This window comes from Gossypium raimondii, chromosome 6 (assembly GCF_025698545.1).
Source record: "Gossypium raimondii isolate GPD5lz chromosome 6, ASM2569854v1, whole genome shotgun sequence".
Lineage (NCBI taxonomy): Eukaryota > Viridiplantae > Streptophyta > Magnoliopsida > Malvales > Malvaceae > Gossypium > Gossypium raimondii.
The window spans coordinates 55,996,404-56,021,064 of record NC_068570.1 but is presented as its reverse complement, the minus strand read 5'-3'; the positions used below and the strand labels follow the sequence as shown (position 1 = coordinate 56,021,064).

The 24,661-nt window shown below is 33.5% G+C and overlaps 3 protein-coding genes and 1 long non-coding RNA gene across 6 annotated transcripts; 3 read left to right on the top strand and 1 right to left on the bottom strand.

Annotated features, from left to right (window-relative positions):
- Window positions 1-481: 481 nt before the first annotated feature.
- Window positions 482-2,381, bottom strand: LOC105772447 (uncharacterized). 2 transcript variants are annotated; one of them, XR_008196738.1, is made up of 4 exons: window positions 2,129-2,381; window positions 1,742-1,958; window positions 1,548-1,655; window positions 482-1,469 (listed from the first exon to the last, which is right to left on the bottom strand). It is a non-coding gene; the product is annotated as an uncharacterized LOC105772447 (long non-coding RNA). The 2 variants fall into 2 exon arrangements; XR_008196737.1 differs by lacking the exon at window positions 1,742-1,958 and having other exon boundaries at window positions 2,129-2,364.
- Window positions 2,382-5,795: 3,414 nt separating this feature from the next.
- On the top strand, window positions 5,796-10,250 carry LOC105772441 (pentatricopeptide repeat-containing protein At2g19280). 2 transcript variants are annotated; one of them, XM_012593697.2, is made up of 5 exons: window positions 5,796-5,843; window positions 6,003-8,106; window positions 8,258-8,386; window positions 9,438-9,594; window positions 9,792-10,250. In XM_012593697.2, the coding sequence occupies exon 2, from the start codon at window positions 6,043-6,045 to the stop codon at window positions 8,050-8,052; it is 2,010 nt and encodes a 669-aa protein (XP_012449151.1). In that variant the 5' UTR covers window positions 5,796-5,843; window positions 6,003-6,042; the 3' UTR covers window positions 8,053-8,106; window positions 8,258-8,386; window positions 9,438-9,594; window positions 9,792-10,250. The 2 variants fall into 2 exon arrangements, with proteins under 2 accessions (XP_012449151.1, XP_052487902.1); XM_052631942.1 differs by having other exon boundaries at window positions 5,814-8,097.
- A 1,680-nt stretch (window positions 10,251-11,930) lies between these two features.
- Window positions 11,931-18,113, top strand: LOC105772443 (protein NCA1). The gene is made up of 7 exons (XM_012593701.2): window positions 11,931-12,205; window positions 12,825-13,062; window positions 13,149-13,294; window positions 15,111-15,198; window positions 15,280-15,426; window positions 17,526-17,675; window positions 17,760-18,113. Exons 1-7 carry the CDS (start codon window positions 11,958-11,960, stop codon window positions 17,838-17,840), a joined length of 1,098 nt encoding a protein of 365 aa, XP_012449155.1. The 5' UTR covers window positions 11,931-11,957; the 3' UTR covers window positions 17,841-18,113.
- Window positions 18,114-21,403: 3,290 nt separating this feature from the next.
- Window positions 21,404-23,093, top strand: LOC105772125 (F-box protein CPR1). Its single transcript, XM_012593449.1, has 2 exons — window positions 21,404-22,306; window positions 23,010-23,093. The coding sequence occupies exons 1-2, from the start codon at window positions 21,404-21,406 to the stop codon at window positions 23,091-23,093; spliced, it is 987 nt and encodes a 328-aa protein (XP_012448903.1).
- Window positions 23,094-24,661: the final 1,568 nt, after the last annotated feature.

Genomic DNA, 24,661 nt, shown 5'->3' with positions numbered 1-24,661 from the left:
GTTATACAATAAATATAACGTATCACATTGAAATATTTTGGACAGATTGACAAACTTGAGGGGCATCAAACAATGCCGGATTCTCATGTTGACAGCTTTCAACTCTGCATGTTAAACAATGCCGGAATTCGACTCGTTTGCCTCTTCCATTTGGCTAAGCTTTTCTCCTGCTAGCATCAAACCTCAAAAGCACATTTTTCTACTTATTCTATGTTAACATCTTTATTGTTCAGACAAACTAATTCCAGGATTGAAACTAACCGATCCTATTTAAGAGAATATCTTCATCGAGCTCCAGATAAGTATTGGATCTTCAGGCCGAGTTTCTGTGTTTATCCAATCCGAACTAATTTCTTTAAAGTTAGGAAAACATTAGAAAAACATTTTCCTCAGTTCAATCCAAACAAAACTCCTAGATATGTTGTTATAAACAGTTTAGATATTAAGAATGGGTTTGCAGTCATCAAAGTATTAGCAAGAATGAAAACCTAAAGATTTTCCTTATAAAAAATTGCCAACTTAATATGTCAAGTATCTGAGCTGAACAATGTCAGGCAGTAATAGACACTAGCTTTTCTTAAGCATTTTATCAAACAGTTTCTATGCGCAATCAGGCTTCAAGCCAACTTGGCCGCAAAATAATGTCTGCCTCACGCTTCCACAAGTATCACTCCCAGGTGACACAACACATTCCCAGGTTGATACAGATGCAGCAGAGCCACCCAAGACAGATTCACTGCTTATCACCTATTCAAACTAATAAATATATTACATTTTTAGAGCAATAAAAACAAACTTTTTAGAGCAATAAAGAAGAAGCTAAGAACTTCTTCCTAAACTAATAAATATATTCAAGCTAAGAACCTTTGACACAACACATTGCTTCTGCTGTTAAAATCGTGGTTTAGGTTGCTAATAAAGAAAAAAAGAACTAAAAAAATTGTACCTTTGACATTTTTAGAGCAATGAAATAAGTTATATGGCTGGAAATTTAAATATCAGAAATAATGTATTTATAACCATAGTGAAATCTTGAAACCAAAGAAAGAACGAGAGATAAAGGAGAAGATATGGTTCATTGCAGTCCATGATTATCCAGTAGATGAGAGATATGACCATTGCTCTTGGAGGCTTGTCTTTAGAAGAAATCTTCGATTGGGAAGAGATGCTTAATGATCTTAGATACACCATCTCTATTCATGAGCTGGTCTCCTAGAGAGCCGATAAAATCATTTGGCAGCTTGATGGCTAAAGCAATTTTGTAAGGAATCATCTTGGTGGTCAAATCTAAAGTTGATGCATAGACATTTCTTACTATCGCGGCAGGGAGAAGGACTCATTTTGGACTGCCTTGGATGTTAGTTGGGTAAAATATAACACGGGCTCATTTTGCAATGGCTACCTTGCAAGACTTATCTGAAGCAGCTTCTCCGCTTGATCTGGGAACAAAGTTATAAACAGATATGCGCCTGCGCCATTTCATGAGGTCAGATTAAAAGAGAAAAAGGACTTCAACGAAAGTTTTTGATGGCTACTGAATCACTTACAGATGAGTGCTGTTCCGAGCACAGCTGAATTCTTGCCTTGAATTCTCATCACCAAACCAGCTTTGCCAACATCTTGCAACTTAGTTGTACCTACGGAATCAAATGTACCTGCAAAAACAAGAACTATTTCATGCTTTGGTCCTTGCATACATCACAAGCATGGTCATTACAACAGCAAGTAGTTGATGTTTAACCTAGTTTTACAGTTTGAAGCCCTGATGTTATACATGTTATACGGCAACCGGCTTGCTTCAATTTATTGGCAGCAGCAGTTGATCTTTTTATTAATCATGCGGAACACCCGTGTCCGATGCATACTCAACAGAGTAAAACATACTGAACCCATAAAACCACTCCAAGTTGCAATATATGAGGCTAAGTGTACGAATGCAAAGTAAACAGAGAAGGAACCTGACCTCCAAAATTGCACAAGAAAAATCAGGAATAAAATGAGTGAACCATTTGTCGGTTTTCCCATCATGCTAATAATTTATGCCGTATGCTGTTTTCTATAATAAAGGGTGTATTCATGTAGGTTGTATTAATGAAGTAATAATCCACATGTAGATCAAGTTACAAACCTGCATCTGATGACCATGCAATTCTGATTCATTTAACAGTAGAGCACTTTGAACGGCATCAACTTCAACAGATTCAACATAGGCAGGTTGACCAAACTTGTCTGTCAAAATTGTTACCCTGAGCACAAGATTGGAATTGCTGGTGAACTTCCTCAGGTGTAGATGCATAGTCTACCTGATGTTACAAAGAAACATAAAGAAATAGAGAGTAAGAGAGATGTACAAAACATTGAGATCATTTATTAATTGTACACCTAAATAGTCTACAAGGTACCTAAACAAGCCAAACAAAGCATATGCCAGACTAAATTAATGTTTCCCCTGAATAAGATTTAACTGTTCATGCACATGCACATGGACAAAACAGAGCATTTCAAGCCACACGTACACAAGCATAAAACCAAATTGGGTTGAAGGGATCAAACTGGTAGAACTACTCCTACATCCTTTGGCCAAACTAAAAAGCATGATCACAATTCTATTTGAATAAAGAAGGATGTCAAAAAACCATATAAAACAAGATCTCAAAACATCCTGACAAAACATACTCCAAGCACCAGCAGGAGGGGAGACAAAAATTTGTAGCTCGAAACCCATGTTAAACCCCTGTTTTGCCAGCCACTTGATTGGCAGTCCGTGGGAGATGGACAATGCAAATATCACAACCACGTCCTCACAGTTCGACTATATTTTCTAACCAATGCCAAGTTATGAGAAGCAGCCTGGCCATCATTCAACAGCTGGACAGCTTGGGAACTGTCACATTCCAACACTACCTTCTTGAATCCCTTCTCCCAAGCAATGGAGAGACCATGAAAAATGCCCCACAATTCTGCTCCAATCACAGTACAAATCAGACAGCTAATAAGGTAAATGTAGATGACTTAGCCAGTTAAACAAATAAAGACCGTTCAAGTGAAAAAAAAGGGTTGGTAAACCTCACATTACCACCTTAAATAGATCTGGAATCGACTTCCTCCTTTTCAGCTTGGGTTTCAGAAGCCATAATTCAAAAAAAAAAAAAAACAAAGAGTAAAATTAATAATAAAGAAACTATTATTCAAATTCAATGAGAAAAATCCAAATAAGTGAAATATGATAAGTTATTTGTATTCATGTTGGAGAGTTTAATTTTTGCACTTCGAATATTCAAATTAACTTTGGATGGCACTATCTGACTGCCTTCGGTCCATTGTAATAGAATAAAGTTGTAATAAAATATAATTGTAATAAGTAATTTAATTGTTTGGTTAAATAGAATAAATATTCTAATAGTATAAGAGAAAATTAGAGTTACTTTAGCAAAATTTTTTGTAGGTAGATGATTATTGTTATTAAATTTTAATAAAATTATTATTAAACATAATTTAATAAAAATAATAAAAATAATTTAATTATATTTTAATATAATTATTATTAAATATAATTTAATAAAAATAATATAATATAATATTAGAAAATAATCAAATTGGATGAACTGATTCAATTTAACAGTGATTTTAGCAAGATCTTTAAGAGTAGGAGTTGACCCGAAGAACGAGTCAATCTACTCGTGAATAGATGCAGAATCCATTTTGATTTTCCTAGGACAAATAATCAAAAAAAATCAATAAAAATGCAAAATGAACCCTAGTTTAATTGAACTTACAAAAAAATCTAGTTGATTTGGCCTTCAAGTTGATTTATTTCCTTTTAGGTTGATTTGAGCTTGAGATTGTTGATGGTCAAAGAAAAGAAAAGATGAAACCATTGAGAATAGGGGAGAGGGGGGAAGAAGGATCATTTGGTGGAGAGGTTGGAATAGCTAATTTGATACCTCCGCCTCAAAATCGTCATTCGACATTTTGAGTTTTCAATAAACCAAACATCTGTTTTACTGTAAAATGTTGAACCGTGCCATAATGAAATAGCCATTTCATTGAACCAAACATGACATAATAGTTGTTTGGGATTCCATGTGAATTAGATCATGAAATGACAAAATATTTGCCTATATATAAGGGCAAAAGACATCTATATCAAAATTATTGAATTTAAAAATAAAAAATAAAAAGAATAATAATTAAATAATAAAGGATGTAGTTATGCTTTTACTTAAAGTTCATTAATTTAATAAAATTTTTAGAAGTATGGCTTTTCATCAAACATTAGAAAGGAGTAAAATTTTTAAACAAAAATATAAGGATTAAATTCTAAATTTATAAAAAGTAGAAGGATCTGTGGTATGTTTTAACCTTTTTATAATACACGGTACTAATAAAAGTAAGCGATGATATATGACAAATTCTTTGTAGTATTACACTAATTTACATGATTTGCCTGGTTGATATCCGTGCACAGAACATTGGCCGGTATCTAGGATTATCAAGATTACAAACAGTGATTCTGAAGCAGTGGATGTAGTGAATTCTCAAAACAGAATGGTAAAGGCTTTGGTTTCTCCTCCATTTTTTAGGTACAAAAAAGAATGAGAAAGATAAAAGAATAAACAAACGTTTTGGATTAATTATAAAGAGGTCCCTAGCTTTAGTCAAAAGCACGTACTAATCACTCAATGGGCTATCGTGCTATGTTTGCAATTCATTAGTGGATTAATAGAATTTTTAACGATAATGACGAATTTGAATAATTATTTTAGTTAGAGTGATTAAATTGAGAAAAAAAAGTTTAGAGTGACCCAACTAGGACAACCTTATTTTAGATGGACTTTGGCTGTTGTTTACCCAAATAATAAATTAAGATATGACTTTTTTTCATAGGTTAAAATGTTCCACAAGTCTCTTTACTTTTTGAAAATTTGCAATTTAATCTTTATATTTTTATTTTCAAGAATTTAGTCTCTAAATCGATCTCACTATTAACATTGTTAAATTTTTTTATTAAATTTGTTGTTATATATAGATATATTGAATTTTATTTTACTTCTCAAAAATAGACGAGAATTTTACAACCCCATATATAAAATCGAAAACTTTAAAACTTTGTATTCAACAGTAATATTGTCTATGTGAGAGAACTTTTAATAGAAAAATGACACATAATTCAATTTAACAAAAATTCTTTGATATAGTTATTAATTGAACTTCAATTATTAAATCAAAAGATATAAATATTAATTTTTTGAAAATAAAAGTTCAAAAAAAACCTTAAAATCCAAGGTTAAAATGTGTCATTAGTCCCTATACTTTAACAAAATTTGAGATTTAATCCATGTACTAAAAAAGTTAAAATTAAGCCTTTTGTTAGTTAAAATTAAGCCTTTTGTTTTTCTAATTTAAAATATCAATTCAATCATTATTGTTTTCCGTATTTCTTTTCAAAATTTATCAATTTGGCATGTCAAGTAGGCTATCTTAATATTACGTGACATATGGTTGATAGAAAATAAAAATATTAAGTTAACAAAATTTGACAGAAACTATCAACAACAACGATGATTGAAATGGGATTTTAAATTGAAAAATAGGAAGATTGAATTTTAAACTTTTAAAATACATGAACTAAATCGTAAATTCCATAAAACTAAAGAGACTAATAACAAATTTTATCTAAAATTAAAAGTATTTTGAGTTGATCCGGTTTCACCTGACTCGACTCAACCCAGCCCAATCTGGCCATGAACATAATGCTTATTATTATTTATTATATTTTAAAGCAAACCTAAGCTATCGACTGTTAATCTTATTTTATGGGCGCCTCTGTCCCTCGGCACCAGGTTCTTTAAACCCTTCCTCTCCCTTTTTCATTTTTCTTCATTTTTTTCTTATAATTTCTATGAAAATAGATTGTTTCCTTATCTGTTGAATTCATAAGGACTCCATTAGTGTTATATATATATATATATATATTATATTATATTTCACATTTTTTTCAGCTCATTTCTCGCTGATGAACCACAAAATTTCAAGCTTTCCATGAAAGTTTCTTCTTCAATCCTCAGCAAGCTCTTGTTCACCACAATAAACCCATTCAGGCAGATTCCTAGTAAGAAATTCTCATCATGTGCTTCATGTCTTTTAGAATCCCAACATTTCATCACTCAACAACACACTGAAGAATGCAACAACCCTATGAGTATGATCAAATCGATACTCTCGAAACGAGGTTTTAATATTAACCCCGAGAATCTACATGCTGTTGATTTGAATGAGTCAAATTTGATTCGGATTTTGAATGATTTATTCGATGAAAGTTCGAATTCTGAGCTTGCTTTGCATTTCTTCAAGTTGTCTGAGTATTGCATTGGATCATCGCATTCGAATAAATCGGTGTGTAAGATGATACATATATTGGTTTCCGGGAACATGAATCATATAGCGGTGGATTTTATTCTATATTTAGTGAGAGTTAGTGTTAGCAAAGATGTTCCTGTGGATGAATTGTTGAAACTCTTTTACGAGACTCATAGTGATAAAACAGTTTTACGAACTGTGTATAGCATGCTTGTTGATTGTTATATAAGAGAAAAGAAGGCTGATTTGGCATTTGAATTAACGTGCCAAATGAAGCATTTTGACATGTTTCCGTCAGTTGGCGTTTGTAATTCATTGCTTAAGGCGATGTTAAGGTTAAATCAATTGGACTTGGCTTGGGATTTTCTTGATCGAATAATGAGGCAAGGGATTCATTTGAATGTGTCGATTATTACTTTGTTTATCAACATGTACTGCAATAAAGGCCACCTTTTAAGTGCCTGGAAATTGCTGATGGACATGAAAAACTACGGCATTAAACCGGATGTTGTTGCATATACTATCATAATCGACACTCTTTGTAAGATGTCTTGTTTAGGAGAAGCAACTTCGATGCTGTTTAAAATAACTAGATTTGGAGTTTTTCCGGATTCAGTTTTGGTTAGTTCTGTTGTTGAAGGTTACTGTAAAGTCGGAAGACCAATGGAAGCAATGAATGTTATAAAATTCTTTAATCTTAAACCAAATATTTTTGTGTACAATAGTTTCATCGCAAAGTTTTGTGCAGAAGGAAACATGGTAAAAGCTTCTCTGATATTTCAAGAGATGCTTGAATTGGGCTTGCTTCCTGATTGTGTTAGTTATACCACTATAATTGGAGGCTATTGTAGAGATCGGGATATGGGTAGAGCTTTTCAATATTTCGGGAAAATGTTAAAATGCGGAATTAGCCCATCTGTGACTACATACACATTGCTCATTGATGCTTGCTGCAAATCCAAAGACTTGGAAATGGCAGATTATTTATTTCATAAGATGATAATGGAGGGTTTGGTACCGGATGTTGTTACATTTAACACATTAATAGATGGATATGGAAAGATGGGCCACTTACACAAGGCCTTTATGCTTGTAGATATGATGAGATCAGCCGGCATTTCTCCAGATGTTACAACCTATAACATTATTATTGATAGCCTAATTAAAAGAGGATTTACGAATGAGGCGAAAGATATTCTGAATGAGCTTGTCCGAAGGGGTGTTTCTCCTGATATGGTGACATTTACAAATATCATAGATGGGCTCTCCAAGAAAGGGGACTTTCAGGAAGCATTTCTTGTATGGGTTTACATGAGTGAATGCGCTGTGAAACCTGATGTCTTGACTTGCAGTGCTTTACTTAATGGCTACTGCAGGGAAAGACGGATGACAGAAGCTAATGCTCTGTTTGTTAGGATGCTTGATAGTGGGTTGAGCCCGGACCTGGTATTATACAATACTCTCATTCACGGATTTTGTGGCATTGGAGACATGGACAAGGCATGCAACTTGGTGGAAATGATGATTAGAGATGGTATCCTGCCTAATAAAGGTACTCATCGAGCATTCATCCTTGGGTTTGGGAAAAAGTGGGTCAAGAACCCTGAAGAGACTGCAGCTTTGAAACTGCAACAACTTCTGCTGCAATATGATATCCATGTTGATGTCAGTGATTGTATAGATATGCCATAACTTTTCAGCTGATGTGCAACATTGCCTCCGAGGATTCCTCTAGATGTATGAGCTGTAAGATTGTCTTCATTTCATGCTTCTTTTATTTGTATGGTTGATTTAGCAAAGTTAAGTAGGATTTGCCTTTGATGTTTTATTTGTTATACTTTATCATAATTTTGGAATACTGTTCTGAGTTGCTGGCTCAATCTCTGTGACCTTCCAGGTGGTATTGTTGGTATGACTTAATCTTAACTGAGAGCTTGTCCATAAGGTGTCATCTTTGCTTAATAGTAAAGATCTGCTTTGGCACTCATGAGTAGTTGTGTTTGATTTCCAGGAGGCTGACTTTAAGGTATGTTTGTTCTTTATCTTTCTGTTAATTCTGCTAAAGTCATATTATGGCATATCTATGTTGCTTTGGCTCTTCATGTTGCTTGAAGTTTCCGTGTCCAACTCATGTTTAAAATGGGGATATAAACCTCCAAGGACCCTTTAAGTACATGGAGAAACTTAGAAAAATTGAATTTACCCATGTTGGACATGTATTCGTATCCAACACTCGCACCCAAATTTGAGTGATAGTTGCACATGCATGCGTTCATGCAATTTCCTGACCAAATAACTTTTTTGAATTTTCATGCATCATGGATTCTTTTGATGGAGTTTTAGCTTGTAATGAGTCTGATCATGTATATCTGGATGAAATAATATGTTGATACTTAGACGATAAGAAGACACCTCTCTAAGTCTCTCTCTCCTCCGGTCAGTGGTATTTACAAGAATTATTGGTTAAATATTTTTGAAAGCTGATATGGGTTTTTGCTAATCTCTTAGATGTCTTGATCAGATCCATTTGACTTCATGTGGTAGTGTTTTATCGACCTTTTTTTATTGAACTACCTGAACATCCTCATGTCTAACCAGCAGCGAGGAATGTGTGTCTTTGAATGAACATAACTAGGATTGGATTGCTGCAAACTTTGAAGTGGTGTTCTTAGTTCTTACCTTGAGATGGTGCTAGGTGCTGTTTTTTTTTTTTTTTTTGTATGGAGGAAATAAGTAATGGCCATAACCCAAATGAGGTCACATCTCTCAAGTGCTATCACACCCAAACTCCCCGGTTACTTTTGAGAATTTCCTATTTGTTTGATATACATATGTTGCTTTGGCTTCCATTTTTGTCAAAGAACACATGTCCAGTGCATATCCAGACATGGGTATAAGAATAAGTACACCATTGTCGTACCTGACTCATGCATCTGAGGGTTAGAAACATATGAGTGGAGGGCAAGGAAGGTTGGGGGACCCGCTACTTCTTAAAAAAATAATCTTTTTACTTTTTTTTTTTTTTTTTTGTACAAGATTTAAATTTTGTACTCATCAATGCTTATAATGTAATGCAGGTAACTCAAGGGTCTTCATCTTCAAAATGCAGATATTCTTTAAAACTTGTTGCAGATCTATGACAGCAATTACCTACCAAGTGTAATGGTCCTTTGATTTTAATTGTCTCCAGTTCAAAAAGACAAGCTTCAAAGACGGCCCTGTGTGTTGAAACTCGTGAGTTCTTTTTCTTTGCATCTCTTTAATTCATTCAGTTTTTTTTTTTTTTTGATAATCATGGTGGAATCCTAATTAGTACTCGTTTGATCATTTTACAAACATGTAGTGCTGGTATATGTTGCTTATGATAAAAAAGATTTTGTTGGTCTAGTACCTTATCTTTCTTGAAATACCTATGTCCAATGCATTTTCAGACATGAGTTTGCGGATATACCTCCTCAAAGACCATCCAAATATATGGAAAAACTTCAAATGGAGATTACCTGTGTAGGGCATATACTTGCATCTAACACTCAAAGTATAGTTTGAGTAACAATATAAAAGATATTGCTACAGTCCAACAGCATCTTCTATGCTAGTGGTGCTAAAATCAACCATCTCATTTTGTGGGCATTGGATGCTCGTGTTTGTTGCTGATTGGCTTCCGCCTTTGCCGCCGTGGATCCGAGATAGCGGATTTGCTATGCTGTGGTGTGGGTTTGATGTGTAGGCCTCTTGTTATTTCTAATGCTTTGTTACTTGGTGTGCATGATTTAGTCTACCTGGTTTGTTATGCTCCTGGTTTTCTTGATTTTAGTGGGCCAAGAATATCCAACCCGACTTTGTAAACCATTTTTCATTGGAATAAATTCTTTATTTGTTAAAAAATAAAATTGCTATATAAGTTTTAGGTGAATGTACATAGGAAGTCCCTCTAATTATAAGGACTGAATCAATATAATCCTTTAACTATTAAAAAGAATTAAATAAGTTCAAATTGTAGCGAAGTTAACATTTATTATTTAATAACTGGCATGAAACTTTTTTTTCATTTATAGTTTAACTCCAAATAAAATATTTAGTCAAAAAGCTTTCAAAATATAACATTGTTAAATATTAAATATTAAATATTAAATTTGTTGAAAATTAGACTTATTTTATTCTTTTAATAGTATAGGCTTACAAAAATTAAATTGATTTAATAATAAAGGGACTAATTTGATTCAATTTTTATAATAAAAGTACCTACTTGGTCAATTCGCCATAAGCTTTATATACACGTCTAAAAAGAAATCTGAGTAACATGGTCTTTGCTAGGTCTAAACTAAAAGGAAATCTCCCTTGGAGGAAATTTGTACAGCTGTACATAATTGTTATCCTCTCTAGGACTTGTTGTAAGATCTGCTGTCTGTCTTTCGATAAAAGTTGATGAACTTGCCTGATCAAAATAGAATTTAATGCTCTTGACGAGAACTCTTGGATAAGCTTCATAACCTCCACATCATCAGACTGGATTAGCTCTTTCATAATTCCAAATCTAAAAAAGAGTCAACCCATTAAAATGCCCCATAGCTTAAACTTCAAAGATTATCATTTTATTTAAGGAAATAGATCAAATTTATTGCTTATCTTTTAAGAATCTAACTTTTAATTTAATAAAATAATTAAAAAGCCCTTAAATTATAAAAATAGTAGTCGCGGAGGAATGCATTCTCAAAAATAAAATAAAAGAAGTAATTTTGAACTAAAATGAATGGTAAATTTAAAATTTAAACCCTATCTTAATTCATTGTAAATATAAACAAAATGAAGGAAGCATAATCATAATGTTCAACTAATTTGACTTTGAAAATAAATGGTTCTTATCCATTTTTGAAAGGGTAAATTCTTTAGACAATCTTTGTACAATAGTTAAAATTATAATTTAGTCCATAAATTATAAAATCGAGTAAATAATTGTACCTTTAATGTTATGCAAACAAGTAAAATTAAATAAAAATAACTTTTATTTAATTATGAACATAGGTTAGAGCAGGGGCGTGAAGGGGTGGCAGGGCCCGATCTCCTAATTTTTTTTTATTTAGGTCTTTTCAAATTTTTAAAATTTTAAATTAGTAAAGGTAAAACTATATTTTACCTCTTAACAACAATAAAAATTTGATTTATTCTTTTAAAAATTATAAAAATATAAGCTAAGAAAATAGTGAAATTACATTTTTACTATTGTAAAAATTACAATTTAATTTTGGCCTTCTAAAATTTTTTTTGACTTCGCCCTGAGTTAGAGTACTAATCCAAATTTACCAACCCTAAATGCTCTTTAATTAAAAAATAAAATAAAAACAAAAAAAAACATGGAGGCTGTAAGAGAGAAAAATCTACACTCTATGGGTTTTATTGAAAATAAAGAGAAATTATAAGGATTTTAATGCTAAAATAAAAGGAAAATTACAGACAAAGACACGAGTCGTTGAGGTGAATACGCGTTGCAGAAGGGATTGGGGGCCTAGAAACAATAACGACGTCGTTTCGAATCTGCAATCCTAACTATATATTGGATTTTTTTTCGTTCTTTTGTTTTTATAGGTAGATAGATAAAGATGACCACTCCGGTTTGCCCATTCGTGAAAGCGGCTCGACCGGACGATAATGGTTCGGCCAAAAAATCCACCGTCGGCGGCAGCGAAGCAACAAGGAAAGATTCCGGTGATACCGCCACCGTGTCTCCGAAATGCCCTTTTGGTTACGATTCCAATAATTTTAAGCTCGGTCCTCTCAGTTGTATGATCTGTCAAGCACTTCTCTTTGACTGCACCAAATGTATCCCTTGTTCTCATCTCTTTTGCAAGTAATAATCAATAATCCCTTTTTTTCTTCTTCCGATTGGGTTTTCTTATTTCACTTCTTTTGCTGTTTTCTATGATAATTCTTTGATCCCTTTTTCTTATTCGACTGTTTTTATGCTTTTTTTTTAAATAATTATTTATTATAATCCTTGATTTGATTTCTTTTTACCTTTTTATGCTAATTCATTGATGCATTTTTTTCTTATTTGATTGTTTTTTGCTGCAAGTTTTGTGATAATTTTTGTGGGGTTTTCCTTATTCGACTTCCTTTTCTGCGATAGTGAATGTTTTGTCTTCATTTTTCCATAATTGACCCCTTTTTCTGCTTTTTTTCCCCCTGCTTGTAATGTTTATGTTACTTAATGTTGAGTATACTCGGGCACAGGTACTTCATGGAAAATGAAAGAACCCAAGCAACATGGATCTAATGATAACTTTGTAGTCCTTTTAGATTGTATATATCGGTTTAAGGGTGTGCCTATCGGTATGCAATTATATTATTTTCATAAATTTGGATGGTCATTGATCCTGCGGTACCATGTTGAATATTTGTTGGATGCAATTGCTTAGAAGAACCCTTTTATTCCTTTAGATCTAATGATAACTTTGCATTCCTTTTAGAGTGTGTATATCTCGGTTTAAGGATTGTCCACTATGTGGAGCTGACATAGAGAAACTGGAAGCTGACACCAATCTTCAAAGCATGGTTGATCGATTTATTGAAGGGCATGCTAGGATCAAAAGAGCACATGTTGGCGTCAATGGTGAAGGAGAGCAAGTTTCAAATGACGATAAGAAGGTAATTTACGAGGATGTCTCGTTGGACCGAGGTGCTTTCTTGGTGCAACAGGCCATGAGGGTAAGTGTCGTGCTTGTTGCTTTATTTCTGTACTCCTAGCAGCCTGTTTCGATTATTTGAAATTAGTTTATGCTTGCTTTATTCAGGCATTCCGTGCACAGAATATCGAAAGTGCTAAATCTAGACTCATTATGTGTGCGGAAGACATCCGAGATCAATTAGAGAAAACGGGAAACACATCTGAGTTGTGCTCACAGCTCGGCGCAGTTCTGGGTATGCTTGGTGACTGCTGGTATGTTCCTAGACACGCTCCTCTCTTTCCTCTTTATTGCATATGTTTAGTTGTGTCACTGTGATTCATAATTTGACTTTCATTCTAAATCTTATGCTTGCTGTAAATCCAAATATGATAACGTGTCTTTCCTTGAGCTCTTTGATCTTGATATAGATATGGATATGGATATGGATTTGGTACAATGTTACTTGGTTATGGTATGTCTTGGATATGGATATGTATCCAACATGGGTATGTTCAGTTTTTATAAGATTTTCATGTATTTGGTAGAATCCTTGGAGGATTAGATACTGATATCCATGTCTAGATATGCATTAGACATAGGGATTTCAGAGAGTCAAAGCAACATACTCTAGGGAATGCTTTGTTGAGCAAATATCTTTTTGAAAGAGTCTAATGAGTTTCTTTTGCTATAGCACTTGTATGGTAGAGTATTGAACTTTCTTAATGAAATCAAAGAAATTTCACTTCAAATTTCTGAATCATCATCTAACTTCCCTCCACTCTTCCTTAAAAGTTGCATGACTGGTTGAGGCCAAGACTAATCCTTAATTCAACTAACGAATGTTGAAGCATGCGAAATGACTTTAAATCTTGGAAATAATTGATGGGAAATCCTTTTTTTGGCCTTAAAGTGTGACTGAGGGTCTTTTAAGATCATGAAGGAGAATCTTTATTGACATTAATGTTGCAGAGATAGAATGGTTGTTGAGGATGTTTCAAGAGTTCTTTTGTGAAAAATGTGAGACTATTTCATGCAAAAAGATTGGCTTTTTGAAGAGTATTGATTTTTAGTTGAATTCAAATGTATTTGGGAATTATATTCATTTGTTATCCTTATGATAATCTTGTTTTTGAAGATAAACAAAAATCTGAGGTGAAGATTGGCCTAATTTTAGGCTAGGAAGTACTCAGACCGACTCATAATTTGGGTGCAACACCGGTGTGGTTTAGACACTTACGGGGAAAATAACAGTAAATCACTAGAATTTGGACTGAAAAATGAGCAGAAAAAGTTGGAACTCTAGAAAAAACAGGGTTATAAAAAACTTTACTTTTTCTATTAATTCAAAGAAAATAACAAGAATGTTGTGGCTGTAAATAATTACAACTTATTTATGCTAGGGTTACAAATAAAGTTTTAATCAAGCCTTAGATTTACACCCTAATGGTAACTAATAATCCTAGCTCTAGATTTAAACCCAAAAGATATCTTATAATCCTAGGTGTCTATTTATGTCTACTGATTAAGAAGTAAGACTAAAATAATAAAATAACATAATATTTCTCCTATGTCAGACATGACACATAGGATATGGCATGACACAACAATAAAAAGTTTTTTAATGTAATGGTATATGGTAAACATGTAAAATTGATACTTTTTAATTGAATATTAATATGCAAATAGCTTTTTAGATTTTGTTTTTCAATTTTAAAACTTGAACTCTTTAAAAACCTAATTTAACCCAATTGCTTATTGTCTTCCATATTTAGGAGACGAATGCAAAAAAAGGGGTGTGTCTAATCTTGACCATATTTTGCTCGTATCCGATTTTGTTTTTATTGATTTTTACATGTACTCACATGTATTTTACCATGTCAAAGCTGTGTCCATATCTGACATGTAGATACTCCCTTTACAGAAGCGTCCGTGCTTCATAGACTGTAAGCATGATATCAGAAAAGAGAAGAATCCTGAAAGAGCAAAACCGTCTAAAGCCAAACTGTCTAATATGGACAACTGGAGAAGACATCTTTATATTTGCAAGGCAATTGTTTGAGTAAAACTGAACGTTCAAGTTTTTTGCAGTCGAGCAATGGGAGATGCTGCTGCTGCGATCAATTATTTCGAGGAGAGTGTTGAGTTCCTTACAAAATTGCCAGCCGATGATCTTGAGGTTACAACACAAACTTTCCTTGCGATGCTTTCTTATTAATTAGGCCGCCTTGATCATCATTTTCAAACATACTTTCTGCAGATCACACATACACTATCTGTTTCACTTAACAAAATCGGAGACCTAAAGTATTATGATGGAGATCTTCAAGCATCAAGGTCTTACTACTTCCGATCACTGGGTGTCCGCCGTGATGTCATCAAAAACCATCCCGGTGTTGCTTCACAGGTAAGATGCTTGTTTTTTTCTCTTCCTTTTTTTTTTTAACCCTTTCGTTTTAGCTTAGCATGTTATTATCATCATAGTCTGTGTATGTTATAGGTCTATATCAGTGCTTTTGAGCGTTGAATAAAAAGCTGGATCAGAGGTCAAACCAGGGTGACCTCCGGGTCATTGGTTTAGATGGTTGAATCAATTGAACCGGATTATGCAGTCAATATAAATTAATGTTAAACATATTTTGATATTAAATAACCACAAAATATAGTAATTAGTTCATAAAATATGTATTTGGCTTCATGTTATGGTGTTTAATATATGATTAAGAGGTTAAAAATTCAAAATTCATCATTTACAAAAATAAGTTTAGTAATAGAAAAAAACCAGAAAACTGTATTTTTACAATTTAATCCAGTTTTTTGCCAGTCTATGAAAAGTTTTTGCCTTCTCTTCATACCAATATAAAGAAACCTATCATGGATGGGGCATTCTCCAAATATATGGAGAATTTTAAAAAATAAGCAGATGCACACCCTTGCCTGACACATACCCGCATTTATCATTTACTTCCAAGCCTGAGAAGCATAGGTTTCAGTCAACTTGTGTCAATAAAATCTTTTGGCCTCATTAAAACCCTACTTTTTGGTGCTATGCATAAGTTTCTTGGATCACCTTGTTTCAGCCACTGTTCCGCAACTTGATTCCTACCAATTAAACTTTGATGCAACTATTAAACTAAACCATTCTTACAATGACTAAACTTTAGAATTCCTTACTTTTCATGTTCTAAAAACTCACGGCTAGTGAAGTACACCAGCTGACTGGTCTTTTCACCTTACATCTTCTTGTATGATCAGTGTTATAGCCCCAATCATTGCTACTAATAAAATTCGAATGGGAACCAAAACCATGACTAAATAGTGGGTTTCCATGTTACTTGGACTTGGGTGTGAGTATTGGATATGAGCATGCATTGAACACAGTTGTGTTCATTTTTTAATTTGTTTTTACATATATTTGGAGAGTTCTTGGAGAATTGTATTCCCCATGGCCATGATTGGATATGTGTTTGATGTCAGTGTCGGACAAGGGTACTTAAAGAAAAAAAAAAAAAAAGAAGAAACAGTTGGAGGAGCAAGGGAGTATAAAGTAAATGCCAGTGTTTCCAAATTAGTCCAACCTTGATAGTAGTTAGTAAAAAAAGAGTATTATCATTCTGACATGCTCTGGGTATGGTATAATACCACAGGCTTGGTTTAGGGTTGTGATCTCACCTCACCTGTTCCTTTAGCTGGTCTAAATTAACCCGAAAATGGAATGCTAGTCTGAGTTAGTTGAACTTTGTTGAAGTTTTTGTCAAAACCGCTGCCCGTGGAAACTGAATGGGTATATTATTTGTAAAAAGTACGAAACTAGTTAACGCTATGTTTCTTTGATTCTTCATTTTTGTTGAAGTACTTGTGTCCAACGCATATTCGGACATTGATTTGTGTGGATATGATTCTCCAAGGACCATTCAAATATATGTAAAAAGTCAGGAATAAATCTCAACATACCCGTGTCGATACCAAACCTGTATCCTACACTTAAACCTGAGTTTTGGTAAGATAGGTTCATTTTGGTACATGGTTTAGTAATCCCACTAGTTTGTTTCATTGATTGATGCCAGTAGATGTGTCCATGGGCAACCCGACTTACTAATTACCTTATCTTTGGCCAGGTGGGCAGCTCTGCTTTTGGACAAGTCTAATTGCCAATAATAAAGAATGTTTACTTGGAATGATTTAAACGGTTATCTATATATAGTTTTCTATGTTATTAAATGTTGAAATAAGTGAACTCACTCGAAAAGTTTATGCAAAAACCGGAATTATTAGTTTCAAATATTTATGTATTTTTATTCCTCAGACATTTGATATATCTTTTGCCCAATCTATTTATTTAACTGCAAAAAGTTCCAAAATTTTCAGTATACTGAATTTTGGTTCTTTTTTTCTGTGATGGATTTACAATTGAAATCCATTCTAGTACTCGAGAAGCTCCATTACGTTCCGACTTTGATGCTTCTGTTGGCATTCAACAGTGTATTGTTGCTTTTGTATTTGCAGATTCTGGATGTAGCCGTTTCTCTTGCAAAAGTTGCAGATGTAGACAGAACTCTTGGAAAAGAGGATGTGGCGGTTGATGGATTTCAAGAAGGCATAAAATTGTTAGAATCTTTGACACTGAAATCCGAAGAAGCTGGTCTCGAGCCAAGGGTAAGGTTTCTCCTCAAATACAAGTTTTTAAGCTATAACTAATCCCCAGAAAACGGGTTTCTCATGTTCGTTTTCACTTTGCAGCGCCTTTCAGTGCTGGGGTTCCTCAAATCTCAGCTTGAAGAGAAACAGTCTGAGGCAACTGCGAGCTCTGTATCCTCATAATGGAAAATAACTATGAACCAAAATAAAGGAGCCGGTTTCTGTACATACAGAGGCTCGAGTTTGCCGACTAATGAGCTCTGCCCGGTTCCGAAAAAAGAGACAATCCCTGTAAATGTGCCAGTGCCAGAGCCAGAGACTAGTGAATATTTGGTTAATCCTTAGAGCACAAGTAGAAAGTCATGCTTGAATTTCTCTGTTAAATGTCACTTTTCAACTTGAGTTTTTTTTTATATATAATAAGAGGCAAACACCACCACCTCCATTTTAGCAGAATTCAGTGTTATTGGGTTTTCTAGTTCTTAAACCTATTATCCTAACCTGTGCAAGACTTTGGTTACCTATTTAAGTCTGGAAGTATTAAGTTGGTTTAAAAAATGAATCGAGCTTCAACTCAAAACATTTTAATTTTTTTTTAATATAAAAGTGAAAAATCAAGTACCAGATGAGAAGCTAAAGCTATCCCAGATGAGAAGCTAAAACTATCAGTTTGGTTGTATCCCGTTTTCATTGTACAATTTCTGTAGCAATTTCCACAAGGTGTTGATATCATCCATGATTTTGGTTTAAACTCCCAATGAATAGGATTCCGCTTATCTTCGATGACCCTTCCTCTTGTCCAAATGACACACCAAGAAATTTCAAGTTGTATAAAACTATCAGTTTGGTTGTATCCCGTTTTCATTGTACAATTTCTGTAGCAATTTCCACAAGGTGTTGATATCATCCATGATTTTGGTTTAAACTCCCAATGAATAGGATTCCGCTTATCTTCGATGACCCTTCCTCTTGTCCAAATGACACACCAAGAAATTTCAAGTTGTATAGCCATCGCCAGAGTGAATTGGATTATCATCGGCTTTCTAGCTACTCCATTGTCGTGGTTGAAGTTCTCATGAATACTGTGCCATGTTTTGAACTCCGGTGTTTTGATGAGGAGATCCAATATAACTAGGGTGTTTCTCTGAGTGGTACTTCACTGCTTTCTTGTGGTCTGGGTGACTTCCAAATGCTGCTTCAATAACTGCCATAGCATTTGGAGTAACACCTTCAAATAAAACTTTGTTCTTATGGATCCAAATGCTCCACGAAGTGATAACAAAGCTCGTGAAGTCTTCAGGCATGATTTCCTTTTCATTCTTATCTTGTTCCATGAATTGCGTATAGTCCAAGTGCCAATTGAATGAACACCAAGGTTGTATGTCGGAATGGTCTCTGCCTCAGCTCGAAAGAAAGTGCACCAAGTTCCCATAGATCTACTACTACTTTTATGAATGTTGAGAATCTTCCACACAAGAGATGACAACTTTAAAAGGTATTTTGGCTGACCATAGCATCTTCCAAACATCATTGGGTATGTTCATAGTGATGGGTTCAGCCTTCTGTCATTTTAATTATTGAGTTGGTAAAAGTATGCTGATTTTACAGAAAACTTACCATCATTGGCAAGTTTCCATTTCGGTTTTTCATTCAAGCAGAGGTTTTGTTTCCCACCACCTACGGATGCCCATGTTTTGCAATTCGTCTTGAACCATTCCACGATTTGCTTCAAATAATAGATTTGCTCCTCTCAATCTATTTTCTCTTCGCCAGGTGATGTGCCTCATTACATCTCTTGCACTCATAATACTTCTCCAGGCTCATCAATTACCTGCTTTTGCTTGGCACTGAAAGGAATTGTCATTAGTATTTGAATTTTGGCCTATGATAGGTTCATTCACCAATTCGATTCTGAAAATCTTGATTCATGCTTTTTCGAGGACATTAGTAGCCTATCTATGTACGAATCTTAAAATTGAAAGCTTTGTGGTGAGTGAATCAACTCGTTCTCATAGGATTATGACTTTATGAAAAGTGCTTTAAAGACCCCTAAATTTATCAAAAAATATTACAGTATTACATTCCTTATATATCATAAAGTTTCATGGTTAAGTGGATTAGGGTTTTCTTTTTAGGATTTCATATTTATTACTTAGCTTTCCTTATATTAATAACAGGCCGAATTTATTTTTATTTTTAAAAATTCATTTAAATTAGGAAGTGAAACAGGTTGTTATTTTGAGTGCACCAAAATCTTGTCATTGAATTAATAAAATTTGCCCTTTTCCTCTTACTTTCGTTTACTTTCTCATTATTACTTTTACAGAGTCTTACGAAACATAATTTTGGAAAGGTTTTTCTAAATTCTTGTCTTCCTTATGTAAATGGTTAAAATATACTATAAATCCATGTTTTCTTCAAAATTTTGAAATTTAACCCTATTCTTTCATTTTAGAAATTTAGTCTCTACTTTTTAGATTTCAAAATTTAAGATCTATTGTTAACACTATTAGAAGTTTCTTTTCTAAATTTATTGGCCTGACATTTTGAAAAAATACTCACTTAATAAACATATAATTAAAAAATGACATTGAATTTAACCCAAAATAATTTAACGGTGTTAATAGTTGAATTTGAATTGTAAAACCCTAAAAATAAAATAACTAAAATTTGAAATTTTGAAAAGTACAAACACTAATAATATACCTTATGAAAAATGTCTATGTACGTCCTCCACAATTTTCCAAAAAAAAAACATTTGTAATCAATTAGAAGGTTGAAAATTTCTTGAGAAAACAAAGATATATACAGTGGTAATTCATCCATCTATTGACCTAAAGTATTTTTTAGCTTATAAATAACCCATTCTTCAAACATATCTCCCTTAAGTCCATACTCATACGTAATTTTATCTTTTCTTTTTGTTCTTTTTCCCATCATCACTAGTATTACAACTATATTCATAAAAGTTTAGCATACTCGAATACCCTATCACTTTACTATCATAAATATAGGTCTAACGCCCATCGAAGATCTCCAAAACCCACCATTGTCACCTTGCACAACCCTCTTAGGTCTTATCCCATCATCCTTATTTTGAGAAATCTTTTTTCAAAGTCTAAACACAAATCGTTCGTTAATTTCTTTGATGCAAGTCATTATTCATATCTCAAAACAAGGCTTGCATGAATAAACATCAAAAACCACGATAAAATCATTATATTGATGGTTAAAAATATCCACCACATCACGATCAACATAGGAAAGTAAATAGAGAGTATCTTCATGTTGCTAGGATCAAATACCATTCCCGGCAGAACAATCATGATTTTATGAATTGTTCCTAAATATTATTAGATACAAGAAGACAATTTATATAACTAAAAGTAACATGAAATAAATGAAGTAATTAATAAATAAAATATTATATAAATATAAAATGGTATGACCTAATAAAATATTATATAAATTTATATATCAAATTGTACATTGAATCAAACTTTATGTATAATTTTGAGGTTTATCCCATAAATAATTAAATTACAAAGCAAGTTTACCAAATCTAATATTAATTACCAATCTACCTTAAATTAATTAAAAAAAGAAGTTTAAATATAACAAAACTATACCAAATAAAAATAAAATAAGAAATTATGCCCAAGTATAAGTTTATGTGATAAATCTCTTAAATGACAAAACCTTAGTAGGGTTTAGGGTTTTGACTAGAAAACCTCTTGAAGAGGATGATGAGAAGGAAGGAGTTTGTAGGAAGTTCTCAAGCTCCAGAGGAGATCGAAAGAGAAATTCTATCAAGATTGCCCGTCAAAAGTTTGTGCCGATTCAAAACCGTTAAAAAATCGTGGCGTAATCTCATCGGAGACTCTACTTTCATCGCCATGCATTTGAACTGTTACGGTAGCAATACGGATGGTTTTTTGGTTCATGGATGTTATTCTTATGGAATCCAACTTTCGAGGTCCTCTTTTGACCAACCACGAAAGTTCATAATTGGTTCAATCAATGGATTAGTTTGCTTAAGCGATAAGATACGCTGCTTTCTGAAGAAAGATGATAGGTTGAGAATACATATTTGCAATCCTTCCACGAGAGAAATTATGGAGCTTCCTCAATCTTATCATGACCATAATGATTTTCTTTCCGGCATTGGTTTTGGGTTTTGTCGTAAATTCAATGACTATAAAGTGGTAAAGGTTAGCTACCGTCGTGATTCGTCTTCATCGGAAGCTCAGGTTCAAGTTTATAGTTCAAACATGAATTCTTGGAAAATGATAAAGATAGAGAATCCAAGTTTGTGGGCATTGTTGCCTTTGTATCGAGGCAGTGGGTGTTTCAATGGAGTTTTTCATTGGCAAGGATTGAAGAAATCATCATCCAAGAAAATTATCAAAACCGTCGTATCGTTTCAATTTGATGAGGAGGTGTTTCGAGAGATTAATTTGCCAAATGATCCAGATTTTCAAGGTGACGTCCACTTTTTTATCACGGAATATCGGGACTTCTTCTCCTCTTTAGTTGTCAAGCAGGGACCAAATGTGAATGTTTATAAAGTATGGGTGATGAAGGAATATGGTGTGCCGGATAGTTGGATTAAACAACTCACCATTGAAGTACCAATCTCACAAGATCAAGTAATGTTTAGATCAATTAGGGACATTAAATATAAAGACATTCTCTTTCAAGATAGCCATCACAGATTCATTTGGTATGATACCAAAAGCAAGCAAATGGACGGCCAATCTCAGTTATTATTACAGTGGTATTGTACTCGTTGCAAGGAAAGCTTGGTTTCGTTGTCCCAAAAAAGGTAGTACCACTTCTTTCTAATAATGAAATTAAATTCACCATTAGATTTAGAAATTAGTGAAATTTCCGATAGTTTTAGAGTTTTTTTAATGGTTTTTTTTTTTTGAGTTTTTGATGTATTTACATTTGAATATGAATAGATTCAATTAAGTGTTGTGAATGATGAAAAATATTCGCACTTGAATCTAAATACCATAGATTAGTTGTTTTTGGGGTTATGATTGAATAATTCAGCAACTAAAGTCTCCATGCTGTATTAGATGATGATCTCCTAGCCTTAAACTGCAGGCTCGAGAACGTAAAATGTCGAGCTTTAATATCGAGCAGTGTAGAAATCGAAACCCTTGCCAATGTCCCATGAACATCTTTACTTTTGATTACCTTCACCCCTCTTTGGCTTAATAAAATAATTATCTCTATAGTCTTTCTCTAAAATTACAAGATTCAATTTTGGCTTTTTTAACTTTTGATTAAATGAAAAAAATCATAGTTTTAATTTGATTGGTATCAATATTATTGTCAGTGCAGGAGGATGTGAATTCGACGAAGTTGAAGGGTATTATCTTCTTATTTAAGGGTTGGGAAGAGGCTGTGGATAATTCTAAACACTAGTTGTAACCAAAAAAAAAAAAAAAAAGACATAAGCCACCTTATCTTCGCAATCCCATCTTTTCTATTTTTTCTCCATCATCATCATCACCATAGTATTCATAAAAGTCTAGCATATTCGAATACCCTATCACTTTACTATCATACAAAATACGTCTATCGCCACTGAAAGATTTTCAAAACCCACCATTGCCGCCTTGCACGAACCTTTCAGGTTCTATCCATCACTCTTGTTTTGAAGAATCTTTTCCTGAGGGCTAAACGCAAATCATTGATTTCTTTGATGCAAATCATTATTCAAATTTGAAAAGAAAAAGCAAGGCTTGTATGAAGAGATTTATAGCTACATCATGAAAAAGGTGGAAAGCAAAAGGTGACATATTGTTTGGAAATCTACGAAATTACGAATACTATATATTAATGATAAGAATGAGATTCATCTTCTTAGATATTCGATGAGATATTCTCATTTTATAAATACATTATCTTTTCAAATATTTGAACTCTCCATAAAATTTTGAGACAAAATGAGTTGTTGATATAAGAGAATAATCCCCTCCATTGCATTCTGCCTTTTTCCTATTTCCATCACTTGATCACTCTATTAGCCATCTGAGTCCTTTTAAGCTAACGAAACGAAACTCCAAATAATAATATTGGGTTTAGTTCTTGTTTATAGCTGCAATGTTAGGAATCCTACACTGCTAAGTAATACATAATATAAAGAATTTAAATAATAAATTCTTTATAATTGAATTAATGGAGTTAGATGGTTAGTCCGTTATGCAAATTTACTTATTGAATAATCCGACTAACTCAATTATCTAATTATCCAATTAAATTCAATCTACCCACTAAAATTACTTAATAAGCAATCAACTCTTTCCCTTATTCCCAAACTGTGACTCCGGCTAAATTTGACCCAACCCAGCACACAGAACATGCATTTGACACCAACCTTGGCCCAAAACCGAACCCTTTTCTTGTAATCCTTGTGAAGAAAATATGATTTGAGTGACTAAACCTTTGAGTTATGTAATAGTGAACTTACTCTATTTCAAGGGCTGCAATTTCATATCTCACTTCTTCTAAATGTTCGTTAATGGCGGTTACAGTTTCTTGCACTCCTCTAATGGCTTCCTTGAGATCATTATCCTACTCGGCATTTGCTTCTGCTTCTTTGGTTCCGGCAGCTTCTGTTATCTCCTGGAGATGCACACATTCATGCTCCATTGGCATCTTAAATGAGCAATTCTCATGGTTCACCACACGCTCCGACGACGACCTGCCTTCTTCAAGACCTGAATCGTGGCAGTCTATGTATACAGAATATATATATATAGCCATACATGAAAGAAGGTTGATGACAAAGAATATGTATCATATACATTTAATATAATATCGAAATTGAGTTTTATATACCCGTACCTGACACTCATCTCTGATAACATAGAATGACAACATTGAATTATAATTCCATTGTTCAATATAATAATCTTAGGAGCAATGGTACAAGAATGACCAGAGACATACCAAATGCAATTCCTGTGTTTGAATGGCTCGGAGCAGCT

Bases quoted from the DNA above. Each gene is read 5' to 3' on its own strand.
- LOC105772443 (XM_012593701.2), top strand. From the start codon at position 11,958: ATGACCACTCCGGTTTGCCCATTCGTGAAAGCGGCTCGACCGGACGAT. The intron at 15,199-15,279 runs GTTACAACACAA...TACTTTCTGCAG, and splicing joins TGCCAGCCGATGATCTTGAG to ATCACACATACACTATCTGT. The intron at 15,427-17,525 runs GTAAGATGCTTG...TTGTATTTGCAG, and splicing joins ATCCCGGTGTTGCTTCACAG to ATTCTGGATGTAGCCGTTTC.
- LOC105772441 (XM_012593697.2), top strand. From the start codon at position 6,043: ATGAAAGTTTCTTCTTCAATCCTCAGCAAGCTCTTGTTCACCACAATA.
- LOC105772125 (XM_012593449.1), top strand. From the start codon at position 21,404: ATGAGAAGGAAGGAGTTTGTAGGAAGTTCTCAAGCTCCAGAGGAGATC. The intron at 22,307-23,009 runs GTAATGTTTAGA...TTGTCAGTGCAG, and splicing joins TACCAATCTCACAAGATCAA to GAGGATGTGAATTCGACGAA.